Here is a 10,000-nt window from a genome sequence, read left to right on the forward strand (position 1 = left end):
TCACTCAATTCCTTAAATGTTTAGGAAAAATGTTATTCCCATTACAGTGATCACTCTTATTCATAGTAGTAGTAGGTAGTAGGAATACTAGTGTTATACTTGTTATCATGACATTATTAACCCATTTGCCCCAGATTTATATTCTGTCCCCTGTAGTTTTTGGTCAATTTTGTTACATACAGATGGCTCCACACGTTATCTGCCGGCAAGGAGTCTATCAGTAGGTTCTAGTTACCTGTCTTGATTTTCCCATTTCTTGAATTGGGGGAAAAATGTGTTTTTCTTATTAATACCATTGCTATCGCTACTTTTATTATTGTTATTGATGTTATGATTATTAAATTGTCATTAAAATATTTTACACAATGAAATGATACAAAAGACCCTTTCCTAAAGTGAAGGAAAAGGGTAAACAGCTGAGATAGGTAGTTCTGATAACTGGCTATTTGGTGATTAAGAACTTGTAGAGCCATCTATGTGTAAATACAATAAATAAAATGTATTACAGTGGGCATGGCATGTATTTTGCCACATGGGGCGAATGGGTTAACAATAACCCATATTTTAAAAATGGGATAAATGTTGAAGTTAGGAAAACCTACTAATTGACACTTTGGTGACTGTTAGCCTCTGGTGGCTATGTGTTTCTAGTAAAAAACACAGCAGACAGTGCAAATATACATTACTCCTGGCATCAGAATTTGAAAATAAAATGAAATTACATTTAGGAAGACTAAACGGGCATACCATGAGATCCCCAATATCTCCTTCAGGAAGATTAGGAGTGGGGGGGAAGGACTCAGAAAATTAATAAATATTTGAGGGACTGTGTGCTTTAAGCTCATACCCAGCCTACAGATCTTTTAAGTTTAAGGTTGGCTCTAATGACTAAAAAAAGAACAAAAATGAGTAAAATTCCAAGTGTGGACCAATAATAACATGATTATGAACACTATTTTGTTTACATAACCTCACCTGATTTCCCCTTTCCTTCAGTTTACGGGGACAAATGATTTTATCTTTTAATGCTCTCAGTATCAGTGCTTCTGTTATTTTCATTGACAATAAGATTATTTTAATTATGTAATATTGGGATTTTTTAAGAATCTAAAAACAAAGTAAAACAGTAAACAAAAGATACTTAGAACTAGTGATTAACTCCTTGGTGACTAAGGACTTTTGGAGCCATCTATTTTTAAATGCTGTTAGTAAATTAAACTCAATGGGCATGCCATCTATGCATATGCCATCTCCAGTGCCATTGGGTTACCTGAATGATATTACTTCAGTCAGATATTGCATGGAAAGTTTTATGAAGATGTCTTGCATCTTATATCTTATAAGACGTATAGTCACAAGGTCACATTTCATCACATTCATCTAATAGAAAAGGGTGCTTCTAAGCTTGCACAAGGACCAAAATCCTGGCATTAGGCTTTCTGAAGTGGTGACTCTCCCAAGTGTACACCTGGGAGACCCCTTTTCAAGGTCTTTGTCATTTGATATGCTGTATCAATATGATAATACTCTTTTTGTTGAGCAGATTCTATATTATATCTCCAGGGAGTTTACACACTGTACAATGAAAGTAACATGTTATATATGTGTTATCTTTTTTATATTTTTTTTATTATCTAATATTTTGTAATACACTCTGCATTGCCACTTATGGGTAGGAAGAGGCAGTCCTCTTACAGGCATGGCTCATGGATGCAACACTCCACCCTTGTGGACCGATGGAAATCCTGCAGGAGGTGACGAACAAACCCCTTCCTGAAGGCCTTTTGAGTCCATCTCCGTCCAAATGCTTTCTGCACCCGTGACTCATTATTCGGCAACAATTCCTTGTGATAAGACTTGCCATCCAATTTTTTTCCCCAAGTTGTTTCCCTTTCCTGCCCCTCAACCATTTTTTTTTTTTTTTATAACAAGACTTCCATACCACCCAGATCCAAAAATGTATTGAAAGCAGTATGAATGAACATACCTGTATGGAATAAATCAATCATTAAAACTAATACTCCGTCAAATTCAGTGTGAAATTCTTTATTAGGATTCCTTGTAGTTCACCAAAATTACTGGTAAACACTTCTGTATTCATGCAAAGAACAAATTACAAGTTGCAAGCAGGTATTTAGAATCAAGGCAAATAATTTGGAGACCCCTGAAACTGAGTTATATACAAGTAAACTTGATTCAGGGAAAAATTGAAGTTTCATTTACAAATCCTTCCCTATATATACAAAATTTTAGAGTAAAGAAGATTCTAAAGAATTTATGCCAAAAGACAGGGCGTAGTAGTGCTTTACATATAATTATTGCATTTTTTTTTTTTTTTTTTTTGGCTTAAAAAACAGATTCATAGCTGGTTACTAAAACAATCTTTGTCTTTATATATATTGTTGCAAAATGTTTGGTAACAACCCTTTCATAGCAGTAGTATGTTCAATTGTGTTTTTAAAAGTGTATTTTATTTGAGTTCATTTTCTTTTGAATGTCAATCACAGAAAATGAAGGCGTTTTAGCACAGACTACTTTATTATGATGTGTGGTTGTTAAACACCGTACAGATGATGAAAGTATGAAAATTATCAACAACAAATGCATTCTGGAGATTGTTATCAAATAATCACAAACAAAATTTAAAAACAGCTAAATAACTACTCTTGTAAAATCTTAAAAAGTAGACCTAAAGATTCTTGCTAACTTCGCGTTTTCCTGTGTCGCAACACGTGGCCCAAGATTATTTCACGTTCTATTGAATCTTATAGAATCGATAGAACCTTTAACTTGCGGAAGATTCAAAAACCATGTAAAAGAGAGAAGAAAACGAAGACTTGACCAGGATTATCTACGTCTTTGACCTGGATGGTATTCATGTCAGATTTCGGAGATCTTAGGCCTTGGGGATGCACCGGTGTGTATGGCTTTGTGGTTTGTGTTGTTAGGTTAACGTTTATTAATGGAGGTGAGAGTGTTTGTTTGTTTACATGTTGGAAACTGTGGTGTGTGTGTGTGTTATTTCATCGTTATGTCTGTTTGCCCTTTTTTTTTTTTTTTTTTTTTTTGAAAGACATTTTCGTCTGAATTACTATGTTCTGTTATTCAGGTACGTATCTCCAGCATAGGGCATTAAACAGTCTCCATATATTTTCTAGCTTAATAGATCCTGTAGACTTCTTTGGCAAGTTATCATCATTAGTAAGGAATCCAAGGTCTAATTTGCTAGATTTCAGGGAGCATGGACATTTCTTAGCCTTAGCTAAAGCATAGAAGGCATGGACGACGTAAGGGTTGCCTTTGGCCATTCAGCCGAGACCAAGTAAAGCAGTAAAGCCAGTAATGACAGTAAACATTTTAGGAAAGTTGGTAAGAACAGACATACATTAGGGAGGACATTTATTCTGTAGGATCAAGAGACTCATTGATCAGGACATATATGCATAAGGGGATGAAGCTTTACCCAGCATCTGGGATTACCCATCATAAGATGATAGCACTTTTCCAGTAAGATCAGCGGGTTCAGTACAATTACAAAGTATAGTACTAATCCTCTGCAACTGTCATATCAATTGAGAGGACAGCAATATCACCTTGAAAACCTGAGGAAGGAACACAATCCCTGCTCAAAATAATTGTTTAACAAAGTCAAATACTAGTTCCCTCCTCCTCTTCCCCCTTTTTTTTTCTTGCTTTCTCTTTCTCTTATGATGAAGTATATGAGTGCCTTTTCTCAGATATTTAATACTTGTATGTAAATACATGTGGTCTTGGTTCAGAGTAAACCTAAGTTCATGACTGAGAGGTTCTCTACGTTACCACATGTGTTCTAGCGGTAGTTGGGATATTAATCACTTTCTTTACTAGAGAGGCTAAATCTCCCAGACAATGGGTCACTTTAGCCCACTTAGCCATTGACTCAGTATCACTCTCTTGGCATAATTTGCTTGGGAGGTTGAGGAGCTCTAGTTTGCAGTAATATATGTCGTGGAAGTTTGTTGGCCTTTGCCAGAGCACCAATTGCGAGGCCATTGGTAAAAGCATATTCTTCAATATAATATAATAAAATTAAAATAAAAGGTATAGTAATTAACTTTTACTGTATTGGCTAAACCTTATCCAGTCTCCTTTCACTTAGAAAAAAGGTAACTTAATATATTATAATTACTATGGTCTACTTAAAAGTGATGGACAATCTTTCCTCTTGTTTTCTTCTTTTCCTTCTTTCCTCTTTGCTTCTTTTCTTCCTTTTTACTTTATTTTTTACCTATCTTTTTTTTTTTCCTTTTCTTCTCTCTCTATCTTCTTTTTCTTTTTCTTCATTTTTATTTTCTTTTTTCTTTTCTTTTTCAATTTCTTCTTCTTTTGTTTCTTTGTCTCTTTTTCTTTTTTTTTCTTCTTCTCTTCTTTCATCTTCTTTTCTTCTTTTCTGTTTATTTTACTTTATCTTCTTCATTTTCTTCTTTGTCTTTTTCTTTTTATCTCTTCTTCCACTTTTTCATCTTCTTTTCATTCCTACTTCAATTTCTTTTTCTTCTTTTTTGTCCCCCCCAATCACTTGTTGTTGTCGTGGGGGGTCTTAGGAGACAGAGACTGGGGCCCAACCTTGGACCTCAGCCCTTGCCTCAACTAATTTTGCATGGTCTTTTCTTCTCTCCCTATCCTTTCCTTCTCTTCTTCATCATCCCCTTCTGTCCACTTTCTAAGGTTTGAGAGCCTTGCTGAAAGGATGAAAGGCTATCTCAGTCATGAACAGTCTCCAGGAACCATGGGTGTGGTACTCCCTTGTCCAGCCCATACCCCTCATGGGGACCTTGAGTGGTAGACCATTTCCTCACCCCCATTTATTTCAGGCTCACCATGGCCAATAATGAAGATTTTTTACCCTTATTAGGGCAATTAAGGTTTGCTCCTTCATTAACTAGCCATTCAAAATTTTATTTCATTAGTTTCCTGACCCCTGCCTCTCCTTTGACCATGGCTCCAACTGATGTTAATACCCCCTCCTTGATGTTAGTTGTTAACTCTCTCCATTCTGACTCATCCACCCAGGTCATTACTCAACCTTCAGAATTCACCCATTCCTCTCTCCCATCTTTCACTCCATCTTCTACTTCACAGTCTTCTTCATTGTCTACCCCCACTCCCCTTATTACTACTCTTCATCCTTATTGTCCTCCTCCCAACAGTGCCACCTCTCTTCTATACCACTCTCCAGCCCTTGTCCTTCTACTGCTTCCACTTCTGAGTACCGTTTTTTGGTCCAGCTAAGTGGGTTCAATTCTTTGTGATTCCCCCTACAGCCCCATGCTCTGACAATACCCTTCTCTTACAACAATGCCCCACAAAAACAAATAGGCAAAGTTCCCTTTTGCTGTCATTCCAATCATTCATCCCTTGTCACAGTTACATCTGAGTCCCAAGTTCATCCATCTGTCCAACTGACCATATTGACCTCTTGTCAAAAATGTTGACATTTTGCCCACCCAGCCAAATACTGTTGCTCCATAGCCCATTCTCCTCTATGTGCCCAACCAGGTCATGACCATTCAAATTCCTGCCCTACCTTCAAGCTCGAATGTGAGGTAGCTGTTCTCAGATTCAAACTAGGCCTCACTCTATGTGAGGCCAGACAAAAAGTACCTATTCCAAAACTGTACTTTGCTCTGCTCCCTTCCAATCTTCTCAAGAAGTCTCAGCATCTCTCCCAGTACCTCTTCCCTCTACCCAGAACCAACCTATCATTACTACCTCTCTCCAAATTCATTTTCCAATCTAAATCCAGATACTCTAATCTCTACCACTTCCCTGGTGCCTACCCCTCCCCCTCCTCCTTCTCACTCTACATGTCGCCCGAGACAAAATAAACATTCCACTCCATCATTTCCTACCATATCCTCTCCTACACCCACCTCTCCCTCTGCTCCTCAGACATCTATTCCCTCTTCTCCTCCATATAAGAAAACTTCGGTTTCTCTGACCTCCCCACCCAACTCTCCATAAACTACTTGAAGACATCCAAAAGTTAAGTTCATAAACATGACTCAAGAGAATGATCAACTCCCTCATCCACCCTCTTATCCTTTTATTTGCTCTACATTCAGAGTATCTGCCAATATGCATCCTCCTCCTCCTCCTCCTCAAGTTCCCTTTATTCTATTTGCTCCTCCTCTATACCCTTTTCACTAACATTCTGTGCTACAGTGTTCTGCAACCTTTGACATCTAATACATCTTATCCTGATCGTTAACTCATTTTTGTCACAATACTTTGCCATAGTACTGTATGACCTTTGATGTCTACTACATTTATTTCTTCCAACTATTAACCATTCTTCTTTTTCGTCTTCTTCTCCTCCTCCTTCTTCTCCTCCTCCTTCTTCTCCTCCTCCTTCTTCTCCTCCTCCTCCTTCTCCTCCTCCTCCTCCTTCTTCTCCTCCTCCTCCTTCTTCTCCTGAGAGAGAGAGAAGAGATTGTGGGAGAGAATGAAGAAAGAAAGGGAGAGAAAAGAGAGGGAGTGAGTGAGAAAGAGAGAAAAGAGAGGGAGTGAGGGAGAAAGAGAGAAGAGAAGGAGGGAGTGAGGGAGGAAGAGAGAAGAGAGGGAGGGAGGGAGGGAGGGAGGGAGGGAGAGGGAGAGAGAGGGGGAAGGGAAGGGAAGGGGGGTGGGGGAGAGAGAGTATGAGAATAAGAATAAGAATAGAGTTCAGTTCATAAGGTCTCTTTTTTAAAAATGTGTTTGTTTGTTTAATTTTACTTTAAGGATGACATTGTATTCAGCTATAAACAATCAGTTCCTCTTCAGTATGATATTACTAACATAGGATAAATATGAAGATAGATTAGTATGCCCCTATATTGTTTTCTAAGGTATACATCAAATTGCATTAGCATAACTAACTTGTAAATATTAGATACCATATTGTTAGAGAAGCAAGTGGGGTGTTACAAATATACCCTGATATATCAGGGTATATCTATGTAATGTGATGATGTATTCTCATATTAGCAAAAGTAAATGATATATTGTGATATGGAGACTAAACTGAATGAGAACAATAGAGTTATTAATGGATGTTATATGAAATAAAGGATATGTTACAGCAACTATTAGTTGAAAAAAAATGATTTTCAGTATAATGGAAACAAATGGGTAACTGTGAATAAAAAATGATATTAATTAGAAGAATTCAAGATATATTCATGAAGCAATAAATCACCACAAAACCCCCCAAACCCTTGGCTCCCTACTACAATATATTTATATATATATATATATATATATATATATATATATATATATATATATATATATATATATATATGTTACGTGTATGTGACATAAATTTAGAATTAAGAAAGATGTATCATAATCTTCACTCAAATATGGAATGTATTAAATTTTTTGCTTTTATTTCAGGTTGGGCAGCCAGCTCCGAACACATTTGAAGACTTGCAGTATTAGTGGATGGAGAATAACAGTGAACAAACACCCTGTGAAATCAAAGTTAACCTTGGACTTGTCTTTCTATCAAAAGAATCAATTTAATATACAGCCACAAGTCTGTTTTTCAGATTTTGCAGACAGTACTAGTAGCTTGAGAAAATATTTAAAATATAGTGTGCCATTAAACAGATTACGCACCCAAATGGATGTACAACTCCTCCTTCCTCCTCCTAGTGTGAGGGGGATGAAAGAATTGAATCGAGAAGCATTCCAAAAGGCAATAACTGTTCCAGTTGTTATTCTGGATCCTGAACATACTAGACATGTACTGAAGAAGGTCAAAAGATATTTATTAAAACTTAATAACCTGAAGCCTGTGCAAAACATAGAGGGTCATCCAGAGATGAAAAGGATTCTTCTCAACCCTCTACTTGTAACAGATACCAATGAAATTGTGAACTCTTTAACAGCTGGTGAAGCAAAAGTAGAGATGCAGGAAATTGTCTTGAATTATGATAACTGGAAAGCTGAAGACATTTTGCGTGCAGTCCTGCCAGAAAACCAAGAAGCGGGACAGAGCTACTCCATAATAGGTCACATCCTTCACCTCAACTTACGAGACTATGTGCTCCCATACAAGAATCTGATTGGCCAAGTGTTGCTTGAGAAGATTCAAAATATTTCTTTGGTTGTTAACAAGACAAATAATATTGATTCAACCTACAGAAATTTCCAAATGGAAGTCTTAGCAGGCAGTGGTGAAACAGAAGTCACAGTAAAGGAAAATGGATGTACATTTACTTTGGACTTTGCTAAAGTTTATTGGAATCCAAGATTATCCACGGAGCATGAACGCATTGTTAAAAGATTGAATTTTGGAGATGTGCTTTATGATATCATGTCTGGAATTGGTCCATTTGCTATTCCAGTAGGCAGAAAAAAGTGTTCTGTGTTTGCTAATGACCTGAACCCACATTCTTTTAAATATTTAGAGAAAAACTGTGCAAGCAATAAGGTAACTGACAGGGTTAAATGCTTTAATCTAGATGGAAATGAATTTATTAAAACTGTGGTAAAAGAAGACTTGTTGAAGAAGTGGAGGGATCCACAGTTTTGTGGAACCATACATATTACCATGAATCTCCCAGCACTTGCTGTTGAATTTCTTCCTTCCTTTATTGGGCTCTTTAAGGATGTAGATAGCCTACCTTCAGAAGTAAATTTGCCACTTGTTCATGTATACATGTTTACACCTGATACAAAGGACAGTACTGCAATTGCAAAGGTAGCAGAACAGTTTGGCATTCTAGCTGATCTAGATCAGGAAAAAACAGCTTCAGAGGAGAACAAGGAAGAATTGGAAAAAGGCTTTGGGAATGCCTATGATAGCTTTCGACAAAATGTAAAGGAAGTGTATCATGTACGACAAGTTGCACCAAACAAAGCAATGATGAGAGTGAGTTTCAGCCTAAGCAAAGAAATACTTCTGGGAAGTGATGAAGGTAAAAAGGAGCCTCCTTGCAAAAAATTAAAGGTGGAAGAAAGTTGATATCAGTATGTGTAAATATGTATGTATTATTGGCAATAGAGCTTAATTTGTCTAATAAAAAGGAAACTTTATTACTTGCATCTTATCTTATCCATTATATATATTTATAATGTACATATAATACTATGATGTTTTGTAGACTTTGGACTTCACTAAAGTTTATTGGAATCCACAGAGCATAAAATTAATGAATTCTGGAGATGTGCTCTATGATATTATGCCAGGAATTAGTCCATTTGATATTCCTCTCTCTCTGTGTGTGCGTGTGTGTGTGTGCGTGTGCGTGCGTGCGAGAGATGTTTATATGCCTTTGCTATAGTATTACTGGACTGAGTCACAGCAAGGTCACTGAATCTGGACCGACATTTACTTACTGCAGTTTTGTTTTGAATATTTTATATGGCTATTAGTTTACTTGTATCTTCAAGCAGCTCATTTCTGAACAGCTACCAAAAGCTATTCTGATATCTATCAAAATCTCATGGCAGACGGTTCAGTGTCATTGAACTGATTATCCCATTATCTTATACCACACAGATATCTAATCCATGCAAAATGATCCTCTGACACCCCCCCCCCCCCCATCCCTTGCTCATTGTTGTCATGGGGGGAGGGCTTAGGATATGGGGACTGAGGCCCAATGTAGGGTATCACCCCTATCTTGGTCCTCGGCCCTTGCCACAACTAATTTTACATGGTCCTTTCTTTTCCCTTTTTCCTTTCTTACTTTTCTTCATCCCCTTGTTCTGTCTACTTCTAATCATTTTTGCCATAATACTTTCGTATAATGCTTCCTACTCCCTTAACTCATTCTTTTTCTAACAATCTTTACCTTATACTATCTCTTTCCTTCTCCCTTCTCCTCCCCCCCCTCTTGGATTCTTCTCTCTTATTTGCTCCATCATATCAAATATCAAATTCGGCCATCAGTCTTTGGTTTCCAAAAGGGAAAAGAAACACATTTGTGTTAGCACAGTACTTGAATACAAGCAATGCACAGTCTTATTT

General features: G+C 37.1%; 1 protein-coding gene across 3 annotated transcripts; it reads left to right on the forward strand.

Moving 5' to 3' along the window:
• Positions 1 to 2,696: 2,696 nt before the first annotated feature.
• Positions 2,697 to 9,063, forward strand: LOC125031864 (tRNA (guanine(37)-N1)-methyltransferase-like). 3 transcript variants are annotated; one of them, XM_047622852.1, is made up of 2 exons: positions 2,697 to 2,917; positions 7,417 to 9,063. In XM_047622852.1, exons 1-2 carry the CDS (start codon positions 2,910 to 2,912, stop codon positions 8,990 to 8,992), a joined length of 1,584 nt encoding a protein of 527 aa, XP_047478808.1. In that variant the 5' UTR covers positions 2,697 to 2,909; the 3' UTR covers positions 8,993 to 9,063. The 3 variants fall into 3 exon arrangements, with proteins under 3 accessions (XP_047478808.1, XP_047478807.1, XP_047478809.1); XM_047622851.1 differs by lacking the exon at positions 2,697 to 2,917 and adding an exon at positions 3,000 to 3,109; XM_047622853.1 differs by lacking the exon at positions 2,697 to 2,917 and adding an exon at positions 3,198 to 3,369.
• Positions 9,064 to 10,000: the final 937 nt, after the last annotated feature.

This window comes from Penaeus chinensis, chromosome 13 (genome assembly GCF_019202785.1).
Source record: "Penaeus chinensis breed Huanghai No. 1 chromosome 13, ASM1920278v2, whole genome shotgun sequence".
Lineage (NCBI taxonomy): Eukaryota > Metazoa > Arthropoda > Malacostraca > Decapoda > Penaeidae > Penaeus > Penaeus chinensis.